At 41.6% G+C, this 26,044-nt stretch overlaps 1 protein-coding gene across 4 annotated transcripts in view; it reads right to left on the bottom strand.

Moving 5' to 3' along the window:
- Positions 1-1,484: 1,484 nt before the first annotated feature.
- LOC148506644 (uncharacterized) overlaps positions 1,485-26,044 on the bottom strand; it is a 135,375-nt gene continuing 110,815 nt past the window's right edge. For 2 of the 4 annotated variants that reach the window (XM_088446471.1, XM_088446470.1), the window contains exons 6-7: positions 8,003-8,148; positions 1,485-3,870 (exon numbers count right to left, since the gene is read on the bottom strand). In XM_088446471.1, the coding sequence (XP_088302597.1) occupies positions 3,826-3,870; positions 8,003-8,148 (191 nt within the window). In that variant the 3' untranslated portion in view covers positions 1,485-3,825. Of the gene's footprint in view, positions 3,871-7,981; positions 8,149-26,044 lie in introns of all 4 variants that reach the window. The other 2 variants (XM_088446472.1, XM_088446473.1) reach the window with 2 other exon arrangements.

Genomic DNA, 26,044 nt, shown 5'->3' on the forward strand with positions numbered 1-26,044 from the left:
ACCTCCACAGCAGTGTTCTGCAGAAGCACTGTACAGATCACACAGATCTTTGCAGTACTTCTGCTGAACACTGTTGCTCACAGGCACTTCTATTCATTTCAGCCCAATACAACTGAACTTGTACACGATCAAACACATTCTTAGTAAATTTGTATTTGATACAGAAAAGCTCTCATAATGCCCAGAGTGTTTATTCTCGGCCAGACAGGATTCTTAGTAAATTTACCTGCTAAACTCTACAATGGTTTTCATCTTCAAAGCGCATTTGATGTTTTATAGAAGCAGTCCTACCAATGTAATAAAGACATTAAGGACCTGATTCTGAGTTGCACGCAATGCCAATGTTCACGGAGTTGAGGAATTTATTTGCTACTGAACGTGTAAAAGTCCATATAAACTCGTACAACGAATGTGTAATATTGTGTGTACAGTATGCACAGAGGGCCTGATTCAGATCCGTTCGCAAGCGGGTTGATGGTGTGCTCTGCGCACGCGCAGCGTGCGCAAGCCCCGAAGCAAGAGGGAAATTCTCTCGCTCCATGGCTCACTACAAAAGGGGCGGCTGTCGATGTTGATCGACAGCTCGCCCCGTTTTGTAGGCGTGGCGGGGGGGGTGTCTTCACAAACGGAGGCGTTCCCATGCGAACGCATGCAGTTTGTGGGCGGCCCCACTGACATCACCAGTGATGTCAGTGGGAGAGCTTCCAGCTCTATTAGAAAACTCTGGACTCTTCATTGTGACAACTAATTTTGTTGCTGAAAAGGGAGAAAGGTTTTGAAATTACCTTCCCTTAAAATCCATTTCTTGACTGAAGGAATAGAAATTTAAACAAAACACTTTTTTTGGGAGGAAATAAAGCGGAAATCTTATTTGATTGTTATAAAGTCAAAGCATCAGTCTCTCCCAGCAGTCTATGTGCAGGGGAAGGTGTGCCCAGGAGACCTCCGGGTCAGTAGCAGCCACACATCTGACTCCCTGCACCCGGTGAGAAATAGGAGATAAAGTGAACAGAGGTAAGGTACCAGCCAATCAGCTCCTGTCATTTTTCAAACACAGCCTGTGACTTGGCAGTTAGGAGCCGATTAGCTTTTACCTTACCTCCGTTCACTTTATCTCCTACCAAAGCTTAGTGAATAGACCCCTAAAGATCAAAGTGGGTATCTCTTTTTTTGTGCAATCAGGCACACACTTTTACACCAGGGGAAGGGCTGATACTAGTATTAGCATAAAGTTGCAGATGCAACTACAGAAAAAGAGGCTAAAGTGGTTACAGCAGCGTGCTACTCAGAATCAGACTAAATGTACAATAATTACAGATGTAATAAAGGACCTGATTCAGAGATGGAGGCAGTGCCGATATTTACTTATTATCCTTATTATCCATTATTTTTTTATTATCCTTCATTTTTTTGGCACCACAAGGTTTACCAAGCACCTTACAAATGAGTAAAACAAGAAAACAGTGACTTACAGTACAAAACAATGCAGGACACGGACATTGTTTATTAACATTACTGCATCACAACACTCAAATAAGCAGGAGGGTGGCAGCAACCAAGGGTTAGGTGCCCTTGTAGAGAGTATATGATAGTATAAGTAAGGGAAAGGGGAAGAGGGCCCTGCTCGTGAGAGGTTTTCGCATGAGTCTATAAAACTCTTACTGTGCAACTGCGAACCAATGTGTGCGATACAGTTTGCAAAAGGGCGTTTTATGGGAGTGTTATGGAAGTGTCTGGTGACACTGCTGCATTCCCAATTGCAAATACAAATGTTTCAGAGGCCATGTTTAGTTGGATTGGAGGGGAGTAGCTACAGTAAACCCTAGCTTACCGCAAATGTTGATGGTGCAACAGATGTTGTGTCAATGTTGCTGTGTTTACAAACTCCACCACAAATGCACAGACCACAGAGCCTGAAAGTGGGCATCTCAGTGCTCATACACTCCATCACACTGTGGAGCACGAAGGGCTGAGATTGGCATATTCCTGCAACTGATATAGCAAGAGTGGCTGTGACCGTGGCTGCATTACCTACCATCTCTGATTCAGGCCCAAAGGCAGTCCCATTGTCCTATCGTTCTCATGATTTATGGAACACAAAAGTGGGACTGGGAATAAGCAGGGAAAAATGAAAGTTAATGGAAGATATGGCTCTAGGGATAGCTGGAAAGAAGTTTTTTCAAAGTAGAGTGCTCTTAAATTTAATGTTCTTAAATGTGGAATGTGGACATGCAACTATGCACATTGCTGAATACAGTATGACATGCTATCCAGAGCTTTATTTGATCTGGTTCATAAATTAACCTACATTGTGTTGATAAATTAACCTACATTAACATACTTGTATTGCAATATTATTTTGTACCCCAAAGTGCATATTCTCACATTTTATATCCTGGATTACTTCTTAAGGTGCTTTTGACTTAGGTCAGAGCACCTTACTGTATTCAATCTTCATGTCGCCAGTTTATTAGCCAGATTAGATCATCAGACATTTCACAGCAAGACAAATAATTTGATGACACTCATTTGCTAAAGTCAGTGACATTGCTTAACTTCTTCAATGCTGAGGTTCTTTAACTCAGTAAATATACTTTTAATTCACTCTAACACATCAAATAAATTGTAACCAAAGTGCCCCACAACAATTGTTATTGAAATTTCAAGAAAGTGTAACCACAGTATATGTGATTGTCTTTTTTTTTTTTATAATCTATACAAATAAATATTTTGTTGTTTGGCAGTAATTCGCTGTTCACAAATTGCAACCAACAGGATTGTCCGTATAGGTTTTCACTGAAAAATCTACTCTTGAAAATATCTGCTGTCTCGATTTAAACACTAACCATATGCAAAAATGATATCTCAGCACAGCAAGGCATACCGCATTAAATGAGGGGATTCCTTTTTTATTTGCTACAATATGGCAGAGATTTGGGCTTTAGACCCACTCATTTGTAAAAATGTTTCAGTGTGTGCGGTTTAAGTCATAGTCTGGCGATCACATGAGCTACTGAGGGGGCATATTGTTTGAAAAATGAGACTCCCCTCTTTCAAACATAGATGTCCCCATGTGTTTGGGCCACTTCCTGTTCTATAAAAAATGTATGTTATTCCGTAGCACTGGGTATTATTGTCTGGTGAATGCAGGTAATCACCAGACAATAGCTGCTAAGGTACATGATTTTAAAGAGAGGACTCAAGTCTTCCAAACTTGGGTGCACCCATGTGTACAGGTGCAATTATGGGCATAAGGCGTACATAGTGCTTTCTTGCCCATATACAGAAACGTATGTCAGTCACAGACGCAGAATATGAAATTAATCAATGCAATCTTATGAAGCAGTTTTGTTACATCACGTTACGACTAAGATGTACATTCCAGCAAAAATTATGCTTGGCGCAAGCAGAGTCGCACAGGACCTCACGCGCAGAGAAGGGCTGTTTGGCACGACTGCGTCAATAGTTCCATTCACAGAACTAAAAGGTATGTACAGCATACGTTATCTCTAAACTTCAGGATGATTATTATTCCTTTTCACTCACCAGAGCAAAGTTAGCTGGAAAACAATTCAAGATCAAACATCTCAAGTTCCATTAAAGTGTGTATGTGTATTTTGCAAGATGTTATTTCAAATTGGATTAACTTGTATGTCAGGCGTAGGTGGGTCATTAAGGAGCCACTGTTGGGGATTCAAACTAAAACCCATAATCAAGGCAGGGAAGACTCTTAACAGGACTTTTCCATCTCAATCTGCAAAGCAATTCCAAATAAATAGCAGATGCCATTTTTTCTGTGTCTATGACCAGATTGATATTTAGCTCTCAAAATGAATCATCAATTTCTCCTTCATGTTTCAGTTCAGTCAGCTGTAAAAACAAAAACATAATTAAAAAAAGCAATACATCTAAAAAGTACATGCAGCTCCACCATGTTTCCACATTGCATTGTAAGAAAAAATAAATATAAAATACTGTAGTACAAAAGCAAATTCATCAGTCAACAAGTCAAAACAAGGAAGAGAACTTTACTAGAGACTTTTCATGTGGCGGCATTGACTGATGTTCAGTTGTGACTATTATTGATGTGATCAACATCTTTGATAGACATACAATAAGTGGTCTTTAAAGTGAATGCGGTTATTGACCGTTTTTTTTTTTTAAATGTAGGAAACACCATAAATGTCAAAAGAATTTGAGGTCCTCCCTGACTTAGAAAGGCTCACCACGCACTTTTTCAGAGTGTTACTAGACCCAGAAGTTCTCTACACTGTGAAAGGTATTTTTTTCTTTTCTTGAGTGGACGTGAAGTCTTGTATCCTATGCACGTAGCTCTATGTAGAATGCTTTACAGTAGCAATCTAACAGCTGAGAACTATCTGTTAGGTTATCTCATCTATGCTAGATGAAAACATGCTATTGAGAATCCCATCCAGACGTAACCATCAAGTAAATGTACACCCAATTGTTTAGAAGGAGCTGCACCATTTTGGAGACAAAAATATGATCACATCCAATGACTCCTTACCCTCTTTCAATGGAAAGCCTTCTGTGAATAGGAGAATAAAAACTAGCCTTAATCAACTAGTTAAAACGGGGGAAAATTAAACTAATGGTACATAACATGGTAACATCTGATTTTAATAAATATATGAGGCTGCATGAATTTAAGAAAGGTGAGAATTCAAGCAGTAGTTGATACAGATAATGTTCTCTCAAATCTCAGCAACAGGGCCAGATGGAACAGTTTCTAAAACATATTTATATACTGCTGAAGGTATGTATATGGGGTCAACAAAAGCTGCACAAATAAAAAGAGAACAATGTATAGTATCTAATTAAAATGCTTTAGAAGTCGGCATTTAAATTATTTAAAACTAGAAGGGACAAGTCATTAAGTAAATAGAACACTAAAGTAAAGTAGAACATTAAAAAGTTGATAACTTTCCAAAGTACTTCTAGAAACTTAAAAACATGCCAAAGGAGTGGTTCTTAGGCTGACTGACTGTCTCTATCTATTATTATAACCTGGCCTCTCAGTTTGCAAAGTTACATTTCTGGAGGGTGTGACGAAGTCTACAGAATGATGAAACTCATTGAACGTTGCTTAGGACGTAAGATGCTGTGACGTCAGCCGCTGTACCCACAGACAGCGTTGGTCTGTGGATACTATCCGGAGCTGCAGCTGGGATCGAATGCTGGCTGACAAAGGGACCCATCTTTAGCAGAGATTGCTGCTTAGATGTATGTGAGCATATATGGAAGATTTTATTTTTATTACCTTCTCACTTGTGTGCTGTCCATTTGATTACATTCCCTGAACATGTTCTCTTGTGGCAAGGTGTTTGCAGACAGCTGCCAGACATTCAACTATAATTACTAGGGCACCATAGAGCCTTTTGCGCAATACTGAATGTTTATCCTGTCTATATATTAATATATATATGTATGTGTGTGTATGTATGTAATAGATAATATATATGTATGTAATAGATATATATACATACACACACATACATATATATATATTATCTATTACATACATACATATATATTATCTATTACATACATACACACACACACACACACACATATATATATTTTATTACATACATACACACAAAACTGTACAAAAGTTTTAGGCAGGTGTGGAAAAAATGCTGCAAAGTAAAATTGCTTTCAAAAATAGATGTGTTGATAGTTTTAGTTTATCAATTAACAAAATGCAAAATGAAAGGCAAAGGGTAGTCACACCAAATATTGATTTGATTTAGATTTCTCTTCTGTTCATTCACTTTATTTTATCACTTAACAAAATGCAAACTATTAACACTTCTATTTTTTAAAGCAATTTTACTTTTCAGCATTTTATCCACACGTGCCTAAAACTTTACTAGCTGAAGTACCTGGCGTTGCCCGGGTTTAAATCTTCAAGTTATTAAGTTTTATTACGTAATGTCATCCAAATCCAACCAGTGGAAGGCCCAGAACAGGCTCCCTGGGTTAAAATTCTGCCTGGTGCACTCCAGTGAGGTCCCACCGGGACCCAACCACTCCATTAGGCATCCCAGACCAATTGCCATCCCTCTGTGAAGTTTTCATCCAAATCCATCCAGTGGAAGGCCCAGAACAGGCTCCCCGGGTCAAAGTTCTGCCCAACGTACACCAATGGAAGGTCCGACTGGGACCCTAACCCCCCTCTGGCCAGGATCCAACTGGACCACCTTGCATTGGTTTCATCCCAATCGGAACCAGGGTGTATCTTCAAGTTATTACTTTTTTTATGTGATGAAGTAAAAATCTATTCACTGGAAGGCCGAGAATAGGCTCCCTGGGTAACAGTTCTTCCTGGCGTACTCCGCCGTGGGTCCGACTGGGACCCCAACCACTCCAGACCAATTGCCACCCCTCTGTAAAGTTTTCATGCAAATCCATCCAGTGGAAGGCCCAAAATAGCCTCCCCGGGTCAAAGTTCTGCCCAGCAGTCCCGGTTCAAAGTTCTGCCCAGTGTACACCAACAGGAGGTCTTACTGGGACCTCAACACCCTAGTATGTCTTCTGGGATCCAATGTTACCACTCTGAAGTTTTCATCCTAAACCATCCAGTGGAAGGCACAGAACAGGCTCCCCGGGTCAAAGTTCTGCCCAGCGTACACCAACGAGAGGTCTGATCGGGACCCTAACCCCCCTAAAACCTGGCCAGGATCCAACTGCACACCTCCCGTTGGTTTCATCCCAATCGGTTCAGTGGTGTCCGACTGCATAAACGGACAGGCGAACAAACAAACAGACCAATGAAGTTTGTATATAAGATTTGTCGCATTGTCGCTATGAGATTTAATAGTTATTAAGTATAAAAAAAAGTAAGCAATGTAAGATTCAGCAGCTTTCGCTTGAGAACTCTGGAAAATATTTGCCAATGAACAAATAAACTTCTGTCTCATAAAATTATGTATATATAACCAGTAGCATCTCATACAACCTAAGAAAGTCATACTGCACATACTGGTGTAACAGGTCAAAATACGCTCGTGAAGTATACCTCTTACTACCTCCTACTCCAGTAATTTAGACTTTTTGGACTTTCATTGTAATTGAAACAGTTTCCTTTGGACTACAAACCTCACAGAGGACACTCCACGCCTTGTCCAGACTGTGCACTGCGGGACACAGATGGCCTATTTTCTTGTAGGTCTTTAGTTTGTCTATTGAATTGTGTGGTGTTTTGAATCAATACTTGTGTTACAAAAAACATACCACATGTTGTTGATATTTCTCTTTATATCCACATGAACCTCTGAGAAGTTTGGCTGAATACAGGTACCTGATGAATGGTAGTACACCAGACAGATGAGCTATAGTGAGTTTATGTTTGGCACAAGTACATACATTTATATAGTCTGCAGATATTGCAGACAATATATTTTAGTAAAACTACAGTAAATTAAGTCGTAATGCAATGAGTCTCTGAATTAGGGATGTGCAGGCTCGGATAGGTTCGAGTTTGCACGTGGAGTTCGGATTTTTCCCTCCAAAAAAACGGAACTCAGAAAGAGGCAAAACGTCATCTTACATGGACGAACATCATCATTCCTGGACAAAAGTCCAGGAATGATGATGTTCGTCCATGTAAGATGACGTTTTGCCTCTTTCTGAGTTCCGTTATTTTGGAGGGAAAAATCCGAACTCCACGTGCAAACTCGAACCTATCCGAGCCTGCACATCCCTACTCTGAATCAGCATTTGAATTGCTACGATGCAGCGGCCACAGCTTTTTTTCCATGCCTAGTTCCATTTACAGACTCAGGCACACAGATATACAAGTGTCGCATATCAAATTAATCAACACAGTCTCCTGGTGCGTACTTGCCTGGTGTTAGCCGTCTTGTTTTGCATGTCGTGCTGCGTGGCATATTGAGAATAATATATATATATCACATACATATACACACACATTTTGACAGATGAATACATAGATTACTTTGCTGAATCAATCTTGTACCATATAGGTTGTTGAAGTAGTCTGGTCCTGATCTGGTTTCAGATACATCTTTGAGGTTTCAAGAAAAGGGATATTCCGTAAAGTCCACTTACACTTCTTAGAACAGTGGAAAAAGATGTAGGTGATCACAGAAATACAGGAAATGACTGAAAGAAAACATATCACTGTTCAGTAAAGGTGGATAATTTGGCAGCATAAAAAATGTAGGGCTGTGTGACTAGTATTAAAGTAAACAAATCCCTAATGATTACTGCATTTTCTAAAGATCAATTCCAGGTGATCAGTGTACCATAGACAGTCCATTCTCTGGGGCCATTGCAATATAAGGAGGTATAAGCTGCTATGAGTTGAAGCTATTATACTTACAGAACCTCTGGAAGGCAGTTAAGGATAAAAAAGTAATCTGTAGATAATGTTGTTTCTTGACCTATACTGAATATAGTTGCTGTAAGGAGTTCTGAGGCAACTTCTGAATGATCACTATTAAGGCCTGATTCTGCACAGATTTCCCATCTGAGTATGGCCTATACAATGTTAGCAATTAAGTGTTTTTGTACCTAACCACTTCAGAAACACATCCGTGCCACTCTCCTAACACACCCATAAGATGGATCATCTCCATGCATCACGAATAGCCACCTCCCAGTCACCATCCAGGCCAGCACATTTTCAATACATTTCTGAAACCGTGTGTCTAAATTGTGCCTCTGTGCATACACACCCTAGGATGCATGGGTTGTACAGGTTTTTCAGGTATTTTTAAAATAAATGCGCAGTAGCAAAATATAAAAAAACGCTCAAGTCAGTGAAAATCCGCAGAGCCGTAACTAGACTTTTTGGTGCCCTGTGCCAGAAAGAGCATTGGCGCCCCCCTCCCCTATTTTTCAAATAGGAACATAAGACACATATCTGAAAAATGGCCATGGCCTCATTGGGAAGGGCCACGGAAGAGATAGGAGAGGCCAGAAGATGCTGGGGATAAAAGAAGAGGAAGCTATAAGTGAGAATTATAATAAATAGAAAATTGACAGGCCCAAACAGAGCCCCTTGCCCTGTGCGGTGGCACAGGTCGCACTACCCTAGTTACGGCCCTGAAATCGGCATTGCTTGAGGTAGAATTGGGCCTGAAAGAGAGCAATATGCCTCAAACTTAAGTGGCCCTAAATGATTAACAAAGACCAAGGAGTAAATGTAATAGCCTGTGACTTTGCAGGCATCGGAGAGATCCCAGAAAGTCTGGCCCATGATTTCAAGTAAGTTGGTTTTGCCTCTTAAATGATTGCCACTTTAAAACATCGGCCAGACTCACTAGGATCTCACCGACGCCTGGACTATTACATTTACCCCCAAAAATATTTACACTCAAACACAGTTTATGGAAAAAGGGTGTAGGTGCTAGCCTCAAATTTGAAAGAAACAAACAAAAAAAACCCAGCACTGTTCATAGAGTAATCAATTTAAATGTAATGATATTCAGCTGTGGCAAGTAAAAAAAATAAACACTAAAGTGTTAAGGTGCCCATCCACTAGAAGATTAAATTGAGCGACTGAATGATAATGATATTGTTATCGTTCAATCATTTACAAAAATGTCTAGAACGACCAGCGTTTCTCGCTCCCGCTGGTCATTTAAAACATCTATCATCGGGCAAACATGCTGGACAACATAACGATAACGTCAGGTTGAGCATGTTTGCAGATGGTTGATGAGCCTGCACTGACGACTGCTCGTTCAGTACAGGCTCATCACAGACTGACAAACGACTGCATGATTACAATGTCATAATCGTGCAGTAGTTTTCAGGTCTTCTAGTGGATGGGCAGCTTTAGATATACACATCACATTTATTTAAAAGAAACATAAAAATAAACATACATGTAATGCAGCTTGCTCCAAGAGTTTATGCCAGTGCAATGTTATAACATACAGCGGATCTTTTAATACAATTAATTAAAGCAACTCAGTGTGGACATGTTCGTCCTTGTGACCCAGCGGTCTCAGATGCCGATGCGGATTTCGCCGGATGTCCGGCTTCCTGAGTCCCCGAGTCCGCTGTATGTTATAACACTGCACTGGCATAAACTCTGGGAGCAAGCCGCATTAAAGCCGCGGCAATAAGTGCCGTTCATAAAAACGCCAGAGACCATCAGTGAATCAGAAAAAACGTGTCCAACTAACATTGCATGATACAAGCGCTTTAATGTGCCTATCAATACTAAACATATTGCTGACATTAACAGTCCCACACTGAGCTGTGTTAATAAAGGTCCGCCATATGTCTGCAATAATGTACCGGCATAGATTTAAAAATTAAACTGTATGACGATTAGCATAACAGACAGACATTAGAGACACAGGCTCAGCTTTATCCTAACTGAATATGACCAACGCTGGGTATATATGATAAACACAGTGGTGACAAATACTGTGTACAAATCTGACAATAGACATAGAATACCACTGTTCTTAATTTGATTCGATAGATGTATCAGATTATACAGCAATGAGAGTGTCTTAATTAAACACCAGCATCTCATGCATAATTAACGGACTACAAGGGGTCTATCAACTGAGAATAAACCACGCTAAATAAACTTTTAGTAATAAGCAATAAGCGAATGTATTTAATATGTATCAACTGTATGTTGATACATATACTAGTAAATAAAACACTAAATAGATGGTGAAGCTATATAGATGGTGAAGCTCTATAAAACACTAAATAGATGGTGAAGCTAATTTTATTATAAACTATCTGCTTAATAGATTTAAAATATATATAGGATAATAATTATTGCTGAGAAACAAATTTTTATACAGCTACAATATCCACTATATAAAGAATAACCACATTATATCAAATAAACAGGAAACAGTTTAAATTATTTGCAACAAGTAAACAAATGTTGCTACTGACTCACGATACAGTAAATTTGTTCTGCTCTGGTAAATAGCAAACCTTGAGCCTAAGAACAAGTGAGCAGACAAATATACCCTGTGTTTTACTCAATTCAGAGTAAAAATTTAGATCACAAGTGACCCAGCGGCCTAATCAAGAACTTTTTAACAAAACACTTTTCCTACTTTAAACACTATTTCTTTAATTTTAACCAATGTTGTTATGATATATGTTTTGATTTTTAATGAACAAATAAGTTATTTTTTTATCAATTATGATGCTATTGTAATACTAACACCAACAGAGCCCAGCTTATTCCCATAATCACCCGAGAGTGCACCCACGATTCTCACATCTTTTTCTTTCTCTAACCAGTATATATTCCGTGAGTAGGGCAGCACCAGTCCCCTCATTCTTTCCTATTAATTATGGAAAGATTAGTATGATGAATTGTGAATATCTACACCAAGAATAGAAAATAAAAAAGAGGGGTGAAGAGGTTTAGGAACAATCCAATTTGTAAGGATCAGTGTGGATTCCTTACATATCTCCAAATTCTTCTCTTGTTATGAGCCTGAGCATCGCGGCAGCTCTTTGTTAATGTGACTTGGAGTGCCTGCTTCACTTGGATGCTAATATATATATATATATATATATATATATATATATATATAAGGAAGGAATGTGATTATCTATATCACGGAATAAATTTGTCGGATTACTATAAGAACAAACAGATCCCGCGTGGATTCAGTGTAAAAAAACATGCTGACTATCGGCCGACATAATCCATCCTTCTGTAACAAATGAATCAGTATTTTCAATAAATGCTCGATGGACTTATTGCTTCTAGTCATAGAAGAGTCTACTAGGGAACTCAATATCTACAAAGATAAAATATCGGACTTTGGAAAAATACATAAACCCATTCTGGCATCGGATACTAGTAATTCATGGATGACCAATTACAAACTCAGATGGAAAACTATAAACGTGAATTGATAATTTTTAAGAGAGATAAACTCTGGAAGGTCCAAATGGACTACCGACAGCACCAGGTATATAATTGGATTAACCATTCAAATGCCAGAGAAGTCAGACAACAACAATTTTTTCAAACCTGCAAACAGAGACCTACTTCCCGATACCAAAATGGCTTTAGTACTTCCATGAGTGATTCAGAAATTGTTTTGCCATCATCTACAGTTCAAGCGTCCCCTTTGGGGTTACAAAACCGGTCCACATTTTACCACACTTCAACAGGACGACGAGGAGGGCGCAGCAAAATAAGAGGCAACAGCCGAAGACAACCACAACAGCAGAGGAACTAGTTTTCAACTTGTCATCTAAACCCCTTACCCAATTTGAAACACAAGTGCTCTCTAAGGGATTATCTTTTGTACCCACGGTACGTATGGACCCCTTCTAATGGTAGGTGGATACCTACAGATTGAATAGGACATTACGTATCAAGGAATACTTTGATTCATCACCTGTGACACCATCTAATCTGGGAACTGATGGCTGGACACATTAGGACAAGAGCCCTCTTCTTATCTAGCTCATCCTTTGAATTTGTCCAAAAATGAGATGATGGCGCTCAAATCACTTTCAAAATGTACAGACATCATTATCAGAGGTGCTGATAAGGGTGGCGCCACTGTTATTCAAGACCTATCCAAGTATCGACAGGAATGCCAAAGACATTTGTCTGACACTACCACTTATAGTCCATTATTGAATGACCCAACTAGCAAGTTCAAATTGGAATTGGACACTGTCATTGGTAATGCCATTAATGATAAATTGATCTCTAGGGAACTAGGTCAGGCACTATCAGTTGAATTCCCTATAGTTCCTTTATTTTATGTGGGACCCAAGATTCACAAATCCATGGTGGATCCCCCTGGGCCGCCCCATAATTTCATCACAAGGCTCTTTATTCCATCCAGTAGCAGTATACTTGGACGCTCTGCTGAATCCTTGTGTTCATAACATTCCATCGTATGTAAAAGACACTACATCTTTGTTGGTAACATTGGATAAATTGGGGCCTTTACCTGACACTACTATATTGTGCAGCGCTGATGTCACAAGCCTCTACACAGTTATCCCCCATGACCAGGGTGTGGAGGCTGCGAGATCTTTGATTACTGACAACCCCCTGTATAAGGGGCCTTGTATTGAGTTTTTTACTCAATTACTGTTATTGGTTCTTACTAGAAACTACTTTCTATACGATGGTACATACTATATTCAGTGTTCTGGATGTGCCATGGGGTCAGCTGTGGCCCCCGCTTACGCCAACACATTCATGTACCGCGTTGAGCAAAATTTAATATATAAAGATGGGATACTTTTGAATTATATAATCCTTTACAGGAGATACATTGATGATCTCCTGATATTTTGGTCAGGCTCAGAAAATGCGCTGCATGAATTGTTGGATAACTTTAATCATATGGATGGTGTGGTTAAATTGACTTTTAACATCAACTCTAAGTCCATCCAGTACCTGGATATTGATATTAATTTGTCTAACCACTTTATTACTACCTCGCTATATGTCAAAAGTACCGATAGGAATACCATTCTCAGGAATGAGAGTTTTCACCCAGCTCCTCTACGTAAGGGCCTTCCGTATTCGCAATTGTTGCAAGTCAGACGCATTACCTCTGACCCCAACAAAGTGGAATCAGCTCTTGATGATATGGTTAACAAATTTGTGGCTCGTGGATATAATAGAACGGAGTTAAATACATTAAAAAACAAGGTCATGCGTATTCCGCGTGCCACTACTCTTGAAGCCAAATATAAATCTAGAGCCTCTTTGCCCCTAAATCGTATCCCTTGGGTCAATAAGTTTAATACAAACAGTCTACATACTAGTAAACTTGCGAAACAATGGTGGCCAGTTGTAAATAGTGATCCCGATTTACCTTCCCTTCTCAATAAACGTTTAATGCCCAGCTACACTAGGGGGAGAAATATACGGGACCAAGTAGTAAAGCTAGATGTCACTGGAATGGGTAGTTCTTACCCTTCCCACTTTCTCAGCCACAAAACAGGATGTCATCGATGTTTGGGGTGTGTCACCTGTCGTTCACTGACTGTGGGGAAATATTTTTGTCACCCCTATACTGGTAAGAAATTTTTTATTCAACATGCGGTCACATCACATGTACTACCACATATGTTGTGTACATGTTAACCTACCCATGTGGGTTGTCCTACATTGGGAAGACCCAACGCCAATTTCGTGAACGCATGGCCCTACATCGTAGTGCCATTCGTATTGCAATGACATCTGGCCACAGTGATCAACCTGTGGCACGTCATTGTTTAGTTGCCAAACACAATATTGCCAGCATATGGTCAATTATTATTGACCATGTTCCAGCTTCTATGCGGGGTGGTAACCGCAATAAGATATTTACAAAAAGAAAGTAAATGGATTCATTTATTAAACACGCTGGCACCTAAAGGACTTAATGAGTCATTAGGACTACAATGTTTTCTTTAATGGTCACTATTTTTGTCATCTTTTGTCACTTTTGACAGTTTTTGCCGATAGGTATGTCTAGTATGAGGTCCTATTAATTATCATATTGATTATATAACATTTCACTAATTTTGGTCAGTTTTTATTTTTGTAGGTCTTAACATGTATGGCAGTGTGTGATTTGCCCCTGCTTACTAAATGTTAAGTTTTATTCTGTGTTTTTATGTTTTTCAGTTTAGGTTTAACAGCAGACGCGTTGCCTTGGCATCCACTCTCTAAACTGTTTGTTTCCTGGAGTGGCGCCGCCCGGTGACGTCATCGCGACAGTGTTGTGTTTGTCCGGCGCGTGTGGCGGTGGCAGGGCCGGATGGCGTCACCCAGGTGAGTACAATGATTAGCTATCATTGTCATGTGTTTTATGGTATATATATGTATTTGTCTGTTGTTTATACTTTCTGTCCCTGAAGACGGGGGAATAACCCCGAAACGCCGTAGGAATAAAGGACTTTTACTTTACTTCATGATCAAGTCTGCTGAGTGCCGCTCATTATATGTATACATATGTATACATATATATATATATATATATATGTGAACAACAATGGACCGGCACTTCAATATACGAGCAGCAGCTGCTTGGTTGCCTTCAGTGAAAATGACACTAGAGAAACAAAAAACTAAATTAAAGATAAGCTGTATTATAGCCGACGTTTCAAAGCCTTCAGGCTTTTTTATCAAGGCACATACAGTTTTATGTCACACTGTATGTGCCTTGATAAAAAAGCCTGAAGGCTTTGAAACGTCGGCTATAATACAGCTTATCTTTAATCACTAGTCTTGGAGTGCCGCAGTTTTTTGTTTCTCTCTCTCTCTCTATAGATATATATATATATATATATATATATATATATATATATATAATATATAGCGTTATGAGTCGCACAAGAAATAATTGCTTTCAGACTTTGATTGTGGTTCCAAAGCACACTAAGTTATTATTCAGCATAAAAACAGATAGTTACACGCTGTGATCTAAATACAGTTAGCACAAACAAATTATACAGACACAAGGTACAGTCGTTACATACGCACGCACTCTGGCCCAGATCCCGGCATCAAAGATCAATCAACAGCAAAGCAAGAAGACTGGCATCTAGTTTCAGAGAGCCCACATATATACTCTTACAGAGATAGGCAATACAATAGAACAGTTTGGCATGATTCCATTGGTTCTTCTTCCTGGTTCCTCTGTTACAGTACAGTTCATAGGTCAGTTCGTATGGTCACAATCCAGCTTCCAACAGCTCTTTGTGTCCATTTTCCCGCTGCATAAGAAATCTAGGCTGGCTGCATTACAGGATACATTTCAATGCCTAACTCTCTATGATCCATAACTTGCAGACATGTTGCAATTTCTTCCCCGATGGAACCGGAAATCTGCAAATACACAGTAGTTTAGAATGACACCAAACAAGGTCTGCTTATCATGCACTAAACCTTAGATATCAAATAACATGTATTTCACAACATTACTGATAAAGAATAAAATCTTAAATTAAATATTAATCTTAATGCTAGGGAACCTTTTTATGTAAGTGTGCAGTGTGTAAGTATTGGGGTATTGAGAAAAGATGCTAGTTAGCGTTGTGCGTCTACGTGTTTTGTTGAGTACACCGTGGTACGTGTTTTGCAGGGTTGTTCATATTATATGGTTTAGTAACTGTCTATTTATATACATATATATATATATCTATTGCGTGGGAATCGCACAACGCTAAATAATAACATCGCCGTATGTACTTATGTGTGAGATTTGCTAAAATGGCGCTGGACGGCCAGTTGCAAAATGGCGTCTTGCCATTCGCAAAATGGCGTCGTGCAGATTTAATTTTAATCAGATTCTGTCTCAGCCAATTATCCAGCTTCGACAGTCCACCCTTTGATAGCAAACAACATGCTATCACACACTGATTTTAAAATTAATTTAGGCTTACACTATGACATTATTATTTAATGTTATATTATGGGATGGCACAAGGTGGTTCTTAAACCATCAATAATGTGTCTCTGGGGGGGGGACATAAAACTACCCTTATACGCACACCGCGGATCTTGGGAGATCATGGGAAAGATGTGGGGACGCACCAATCCTATAAAGGAAGTCTTGAAGGGGATAAGGGCTTACATTATTTAAGAGGTTTTAAAATAACATTTTAATAACACATTTCATGCATGGCTAAATTTATACATCATCTGATGGTACCTTCTAGTTCAGGGTTGTAATGCAGTCCTACATTTACCTCAGTATTCACATTGCTACTTCTAATCACCATCAAAATGTAATTCTTTCGGCTTACCTTATCTTTACATTTTTCATATTTCAACACAGTAGGAACACACCTAACACACAAGCCAATTACTATGATGACAACCGATATGAGGATCAGGAGTTTACCTATACTAGCAATCATTTCCTGGACCCAACTCTCCTAGACCGGAGAACCATTTCGCTGGGTTCAACCATGAAACCCATTCCTCTACTTCAGCCACTGAAGCATTATGGTTCTTCCGTAATTCCCATTTCAGCTGCAGAATTTCGTCCATCTTCTGGTCTATCACCTCATTGGGGTCTCTAGTGTGATTTGTAATATATGTGCAACACTTTACACCAAATTGGGTGGCCAAAGTTACGCAATACCCTGCAGTGACAGCTGTTAAATAATTTAACACTAGTCTATGTTGCACGAGTTCTTTCTTGTAAGCTTGCAACTCCCTACCTGTATATCTAAACGTGTCATCATACATCTCAGTGATATTATCTATTAATTTAGCAAGATCTTGAATATATCTAAAACTTAGTGTACCCAGAGCGATCCTGGTGGGATCCAATGCTACCAAAACTTGAAAGCCAGTTGTTTCACTGACTAACTGTGTGGCTTTATGTACATCACCAGGTATCATATTTCTTTTGTCTCTATGTTCATACTGAGTGTGAAGATATGGTGATGGTGTGTTTTTATGAATACCAAGCATTTCACCATGTGTAAGGGTCATAACCTCTGGAACTACACTTTCCAGATAACACAAACCTTTGGAACTCGGAGAGAGCCACTTATACGCTTTTCTACCACATATAAAATATACATCATCGGGGAGAACATAAGGAATAGTAAACATCATTATCGTCACACACATTTCCTTAGCAAGTGATCCTATTTCAGGTTCTCCCATTTGACTCATGCAAGTTTCTGGTTGTAATATCTTGGCACAATACCCTTCTGGTACCCTACCAACCATTTCTTTGGTGGAACTTAGTGTATATTTATACCGAAAGTGTCTTCCACCCGACCTAATTGTGCGTAACAGTTAATAATTCATAGGCTCATGATCAGCTCATAGTGAAAAGGTCATCGTCTGGTTATTCCCCATCACCTCCCAACTTCCTGGTTCATTGAAGTTGGTGATGTTCAAACATAGAAGTGATTTATCTACTTGGTGCTGGCGGAGTTTGAAATGAGGTGGTTTGGACTTAAGAAATTTCCATCCAGTGCATGCCTTCTTTACGATTCGAAAATTCAATGGGAATGGCACTAACCCTACATTATGCTGTCCTTGAGGCACGTGGGAGCACACCCAACAGTTGGTTTGTTTTAAAACTTTGCCCACCATGGTATGATAATCCTCTAAAGGATACCCACCCCAATATTGGTTATACTTAGTTGATGACAATTGCATCCAGCAGTGCCAACCTGGAGGACCCACAAAACTCGCACATACAATAATCTTAAGACGATAGACCTTCACACTGTCTCAAGAGTTTCTACAGTAGCAGATCTCTTAACAATTACTGTACTGAGGGCCTGATTCAGAGCTGGAGGCAATTAGCGCTCGCTCGTCCAGAAAATAGGGGTGGCTATTCAAATGAACCGTTCGCTCTTTGCGGTCTGTTCACGCCTCTAGGTCTGAACGAGCGAACAAAACTTGCGGTCGTTTTTTGGGAAACTACGCCCCCTGGCCGCTCGCATCCTACGTCATGTCCGCTATTTATTAGATTAATCGAGTACATCAAACAGGTTATGAACTGCTCGCTATTCTTGTGGTTGGTTTTTGCTACCACAATTTTGCGAGCAGTTCTGGCTATAAAATAACCCAGTGATGTGGTCAATGACGCTGCTGTTTTAATTATGCACACCCATAAAACGCCCGTTTTGACCTTTAGGCACGCCTGCGTTCTGATCTCCACTCCCCGTTTTCAAGCACCTTCCCCTGTTACCACCCACATACGCCTCAATCTGTCACTCAAATTATCAGGCATTCGCTATTTTGCGAGCACATGAATTTCGACCGCACTGACTGGTTCGCGCATGCGTATAACTATCCATACGCATGCGCAGTTGGGCAAACATCACTCGGAGCGAACGAGCGGCCGCTTACGAGCGTCTCTGAATCAGGCCCTGAGTTTGGTCAGATACTCGCCCGGTTGGTTTAGCACTCCTTCTCCCGATTCCACTCCATTGTTATCACCATCAGCTCCCCTCTCCGTCCGCTGTCCTCCGTCACAGAAACCAGAGATCCCGAAACAACCCAAGATAATGAGGACTCCGGGAGAAAACACAAAGATAACCACAACAGACCAATCTATTGCTGAAAACAAGGATCTACAAATGTCTTTAGCTCAGGTATCTCACTGTAACCTTTAACCCTGCCGGAACAGGCTTGCAATTGATAGGTCTACGTTATCTGCCTCGATCCTGCCTCGTCTCTCCACCGGTTGGTTGACCTTCTTACAGTGAGTGGAATGGACCCATGTATCTCTCTCTGCCACCTTCAATGAAGTTGTACTCGTCAGCAACACCTGATACGGACCTTCCCACCGATCTGTCAAACAACCTGAACGCAAGAAATTTCTGATCATAACAAATTCTCCAAGTTCAACATCATGACAGTTTGTTTCAGGCATATCATGTGACAACAATTTCAGTTTCTGCTGTTGCTGTTTTAACGGTTTACTCATTGTTATAAGATACCTTACAGTTACCTCGTTACTTTTCAAATCTTCCTGCGGACTTATAATCAAATGAGGTTGTCTACCAAACAGTATTTCAAAGGAGGACAGATTAAGAGGGGGTCTAGGAGTTGTCCTGATACTATGAAGGACAAGTGGTAGTGCTTCTGGCCAACCCAGTCCAGTTTCCGCCATGATTTTACTTAATTTATTTTTAATAGTACTGTTCATCCTCTCTACCTTGGCACTGGCTTGCAGTTGGTAGGGGGTGTGAAGTCTACTATTAATACCCATCAATTTACACATATTTTGGAACACATCACCTGTGAAATGAGTACCCCTATCACTTTCAATAATTCTAGGGATACCGTAGTTGCATACAAACTCCTGAACAATTTTCTTAGCAGTAAACGCAGCAGTATTAGTGGCAGCTGGGTATGCCTCAACCCAATTAGAAAACACATCAGTGCACACTAATACATACTTGAGAATCCTGCAAGGTGGTAATTGGATGAAATCAATTTGTATTACCTGAAAAGGTCCGTCGGTCGGAGGAATGTGGGATGGTTTGGTAGGGATTGTTTTCCCAATGTTTTTCCTCAAGCAGGTCAGACAGGACATTGCTCTCTTTTTCGCTTGAGAAGAAAAACCCGGTGCACACCAGTATTGCTCCCACCAATTTGCACATACCTTGCTTTCCCAAGTGAGTCAGACCGTGCGCTGCCTCAGCCAGGTTTGGGTAGTACGCCTTGGGAGCCACTGGCTTCCCTTGTTCATCTCTCCAGAGGACTCTTGCCCACATCCATTGGACCTCCAGACTGCCTTTTCCTGGATGGAACACAAATTTTGCATCTCAATTAATTTCAGCATGTCAATCGTTTGAAACATCATTTGGTTAATTGGCACATTTACTTACTTTTAACCCTCTGCCCATTTGGCAGCTTCGTCTGCCCTGTTGTTGCAAAGTGACACTGGATCATCATCAAATGTACGGGCTTTACACTTAATTACTGCCACTGTCTTAGGCAATTGGATTGCTGTCAGTAGTCCTTTTATATGTCTGGAATGTGCAATAGGTGTGCCTGCTGCTGTCATAAAAGTTCTCAGATGCCATAGAGACCCGAAATCATGTACCACCCCGAAGGCGTACCTAGAGTCAGTGTAGATATTAGCAGATTTACCTTCTGCTAACTCACACGCTCTCCTTAATGCCACCAGCTCCGCCACTTGGGCTGAATGAGGTGGACCTAAATGTTCAGCCTCTATGGTATCTTCGTCATTTACCACAGCATAACTTGTACATAACTCTCCAGTGTCAGTTTGTCTATGACAACTCCCATCCATGTAAAATGTCATATCTACATTTTCTAAAGGTGTATCCCGTATGTCAGGTCTTGCAGTAAAGGTTTGATTCAGATATTCCATACAATCATGTGCATCAATATACCTGCAGAACTCACCTTCCGCCAGCAACTCACCTCTCTCCACCCTTTGTGCATCATGTTGCACATATGGTGAATACGTTGCTGGATTTAACGTACTGCACCGTTTGATGGTGATGTTTGCGTGCTATTAGGGCTAGTTCCCATTTTGTGAACCTAGCTGAGTAGACATGTCTGGTTTGGGCAGAGTTTAGCAAAGCAGATACAGCATGGGGAGTATAGACAATCATATCATGGCCTAATACCACATCCTCACTCTTACTGACCAATAGAGCAGTTGCTGCTACACTTCTTAAACACATTGGGAGTGATCTTGCCACAGTGTCCAATTGTGCACTGTAGTATGCTACAGGACTACTGGCATCACCATGTTTTTGTGTGAGGACACCTGCTGCACAACCACCAGCTTCCGTACAATACAAATCGAAAGGTTTTTCATAATCAGGTATTCCCAATGCAGATGCTCTTGTCAGACTATCCTTAAGGTTAAGGAAAGCCTGCTCTGATTCCTCTGTGTGTATGACACGATCTGGCTTTAAAGGAATAGACTAAATCCTGTAATGGCAAGGCCAAAATAGAAAAACCTGGGATCCACATTCTGCAGCATCCACACATTTCCAAGAAGGTACGGATTTGCTGCTGGTCTGCGGCAGTGTCATGGTCTGTATGGCTTGGATTCTGTCATTTGTCAGATGTCGCAACCCCTGGGTTAGGCAATGTCCCAAGTGTTTAACCCTGGACTGGCATGGCTGCAGTTTGTCCTTAGCAACCTTGTGTCCTCTTTGCGAGAGATGAAGCAATAAAAGTTTAGTATCATTTAAACATGACAAACGAATCAGAACATAACAATACAATATGTGGATGATTTATTAGAACAGATCCATTGGCAGGTTGAAAAGATTGTAAACAGTCGTGTAAGGCCTGGTAGAAGATACTGGGGCTGTCTATGAAGCCCCGGGCAATTGTGTCCATGTGTATTGTACACCCCTGTATGTAAAAGCGAATAGGTACTGACAGTCAGGATGAAGAGGTACAGAGAAGAAAGCAGAACAGAGGTCAATGACAGTGAAATGGGTTGCATTTGGTGGGATCTGCATAAGAATGACAGCTGGATTTGGCACTACGGGAAATTGGCTCTCTACTACCTTATTAACCCCTCTAAGGTCTTGTACCAGCCTATAACCTTTCCCACCACTCTTTTCACAGGAAAGATGGTACTGTTGGCTACACTTGCTGTACGGACTAAAATTCCCTGTTGTAACAACCGCTCAATTATGGGATAAACCCCTATCTCTACCTCATGTTTTAATGGGTACTGGGCAATTTTTGGAGCTTGCCCACGGCTTTTTAGATTTACCATTACGGAAGCTACATTTGCCATTAATCCAGTTTCCTGTCCATCCTTTGTCCAAAGTGAATCTGGTATTTGGGATAACATTTGATCTACCTGGGATGTATTTTTTCCTGAACCGGTAGAGTGATAACCTTTGGGGAGTGTCCAACATATCCCTCACCTCGTGCGCAACTCTCTCTGGGATATCTAGAAATATACCATCAGGGGTACAATATATGACACAACCTATCTTACATAACAAATCCCTTCCCAGTAGATTAGTAGGAGCCGCTGCTGCCAGGAGAAAAGAAAGCCTGGTATGCATTGGCCCGATAGTAACCTCTGTGGATTTGGTCAAAGGATAATGTTGCACTTTACCAGTTACACCCATTGCTGGTACTGTGTCGCTGGTCACCTGTAAATTAACTGGAGATTTTATCACTGATCTGGTCACCCCTGTGTCTACAAGAAAAGGATATTTAGTAGCAGCTACATCAACCATCACCACCGGTTCTTTCCTAGTACTTCCAGGTAACCTGACTATCTGTAGACAACCTGACCCCTAGCGTTGACTCTCACTCTCCAATACAGCGAACCGGAGAAACCTCTGGTTAGCCGAAGCAATCAGAATATGCAGGTATGCATCCTGAATATCCAGAGATACCATAAAATCCCCAGGTTCCATAGCCAGTATAATAGACCGCAGGGTTTCCATCTTGAACTGAGGTATTCAGAGGAATTTGTTCAGGGACTTGAGGTTGAGGATAGGCCGGGATGAACCATTTGGAGGTTGGAATAATAGCCGGTTCCCCTCTGAGGAACTGGTACCGGAACTATGACTCCCACCAGGAGCACAGTTGTAATCACTTTCTGAAGTTCCAATGCCTTTTCCCGGTCTGCATGAAGTCCCGTAGTGAAGAACTGTTGAGGTGGTGTACTGCGGAAGGAGAGGGTGTACCCGTGAGAGACCACTTCCCTTACCCAAGTGTCTGTGGTGGTCTGACACCAGCAGTGGGCGAACTAAAGAAGTCAGCCTCCCACCTTGGGGTCCCCCAAGGGGAGGCCCATCCCATCAGGCTGAGGGCTTAGCTTCAGGCTTGGCAGCCAGACGTCTGGTGCTCCAAGCCTGGTTCTTGGGCTTTGCCACATTCTTGGCTCCAGACGGTCTAGGGAAGGACTGGACTTTAGATTTACCTTGAGGAAGGTAGGTCCGAAAGGACAAGGTCCCAGATCCCGAAGGTGGTGGAGCCGAGGGAAGACAGGCAGATTTAGCTTCTGCCAATGTGTCCACAATTTTGTCCAAACAAAACCTGCCCATTGAAGGGTAAACCTTCCAATCTTTTCTTGGACTCAGCATCTGCTCTCCAAGATCGCAACGCGCCGAAATTCTAGATGTTAAGAGACTAACATCTAAAGCAGCCTCATTAATATATGTAGCAGAGTCCCTGAGAAACCCTACCAGCTCAATTTACTAACTGGTAGCATCCAAAGGCAAAGATGCATCCAGAGTGTTAGCCCAGCATTCCATGGCTCTGGTAACCCAGCGGATAGCCATAGCTGGTCTGGAAGCCCCTCCAGAGAGGGAATTAATGGACTTTAAGCAGACCTCCACCTTTCTGTTCATAACAGCTTTTAAAAAGAGGACATGGACGGCATGGGAAGAGTCGCACTCTTCACCAGGCGTGTAATATGTGAGTCCACCTGAGAAGTGTCCCATTTAGAGAAATCATTTTTCTCAAAGGGATAAGCATAAGTAAAACATTTCTGCGGCTGAAATCTCTTACCTGGAGATTTCCAGGCCTCCTCCAAATGATCCACCAACTGATCAGAAAGAGTAAAACCTGCAGCCGTGCTTTTAACTTCCTTAAAGAAAGCCTGTTTGGATTTAGCCGCCAGGGTCTCGTCGTCCCCAATTTCCATGACCACACGTACTGCACATATGAGACCGTGGACATAAATCATAGACTTGGGTTCAGTATCTTTCTGAGGGAGCTCAGAGTCTGATAAGTCATGTATTTCCCCCTCGTCAGATGTCACATCATCCTCCTCATAATGTGTGGACTGAGACGACAACAGATTTTTCTTAGCCGGCCACAGGGGAGAATCACCCTGCAACATCTCAGTCAGGTTTTGCACCATGGTGAAGAAAGTTAACCGACATGGGCTTCGGCGACACCTGAGAAGGTGGCGGTTGCGTAGGAAGGCATTGTGCTACAACCATCTGTCGGGGGACCCCCTGCATGGGAGATGGCACTAGCGCTTGCTGCGTGAATCCCATTTGAGGGTACACGGGGGGGGAGGGGCTGCCAACCGTATCACAAGGGATTTAAAGCTTGTGCAAAACAAGCCCAGGGAGGCTCCTGTGAAGAGCTAGTCCCAGCAGGCAAACCTGCAGTATTAGTACATAAAGTACACAACCCTCCAATAATGATCTCCCCCTCTCTGATACCTGCATGGCACCTGGAGCATGACTGCAGTAGAGGAGAATCTGTGTGTCCGGATTCACTCCCAGACATGTTACCTGTATGTGTCCAACCAGACAGGAATCAATTATTCAATTAAACTGTGCAGTGAACTTCCACCCTTACAGCACTGTGCACCGTGAGGGCTGTGAGAAGGAAAGCTAAAAGGGATAGCAAAATGGCTGACAGAGTAAAAGAAAATGACAGTCAGAAAGCGCTAGCATAAGACACATGCAATGCTGGTACTTGTAGTTCACCTGTAACGAACAGTATTAGTCATTAATCTTTTCCCTTTTACCTCATGCCCACTGCCACCACTGATAAGGGCCCCATTTAATATTGGGGTCCTAACTTCCCGAGGGTACCAGCCCTGGCCTGGCCAGTTTGGGGCTGGCTGTTATGGCAGGGAAACCTCACAATTGTGCCTCCCTACTATAACATCAGCCCCCCGGCTGGTTATTGGAAAATAGAGGGAACCCCACACTGGTTTTTTACCAAATTTTCTAGTACGAGCCCAGGCTGAGAGGTATGGGGCTGGTTATGGATTTGAGGGGTATCCCACACTATTTTTTTTGCTGTTCTTAGTCTGGTGGCTCTGAGAGGGGACTGGGCCTCCGGCCAGTGGTGTATCTAACCCTTGGCCAGGATGGCACTCACCAGGGGCGCCGCCTGACAGTACCACCCATGGCCAGAGGCTAGAAAGCAGGGTCGCCAATCATGACTGTGGTGTGTGGTCTGGGTCCAGGCCAGGGGTGTAATGAGCGTGGAAGTGCTGGTAGCAGTGCAGGGTGCTGTCTGGGCAGCCCCGGCCACACACACTGACTCCTCAGATCACTGGCTAAAAGATCCAAGGAGTCATCAGCAGCCCCACCCCCTCCTATCTAGGCCCGCACCCTGGTCACAGCAGCGTTATCAACACAGCAAGCAGCCGCCCTCTGCTGTGGACCATGGTCCCTACTGGATTCCTGGCTCCCCGCACTGCATCAACTTGATAATGACTGCAACCGGAGCACAGTGTGGGATGTGGAGGTGGGAAGGGAAGCACTGTATGGGATGTGGATGGGGGAAGGGGACCACAGTTGTGCAACTTGAACAGCGGTGATCCCGGCAGAAGCTGTTACGGTCTCGGACGTCATCCACCAGGATCACAAATTTTGAGTGACACACTCTTAAAAAGGGAGACAGAGACTAGGCAGCTAAGTGTGCCTTTTGTGATGAGTGGGGACAGGGCTTGCGGGCACTGCTCTTCTCAGTAGACAGGGGCACCCTTGGATAGGGCAGCTATTGATGTAGGCAGAAACTAGTGAATGAAGGTGGTTACTTTTTTTAGATTCATCTCTATTTTTTTTTTTAAATTGTTTATTTTCATTTTAAATGTATAATATTCGCTTTAAGATG

Source organism: Taudactylus pleione, unplaced genomic scaffold (assembly GCF_031769625.1).
Source record: "Taudactylus pleione unplaced genomic scaffold, aTauple2 ptg000399l, whole genome shotgun sequence".
In the NCBI taxonomy this organism is placed as follows: Eukaryota; Metazoa; Chordata; class Amphibia; order Anura; family Myobatrachidae; genus Taudactylus; species Taudactylus pleione.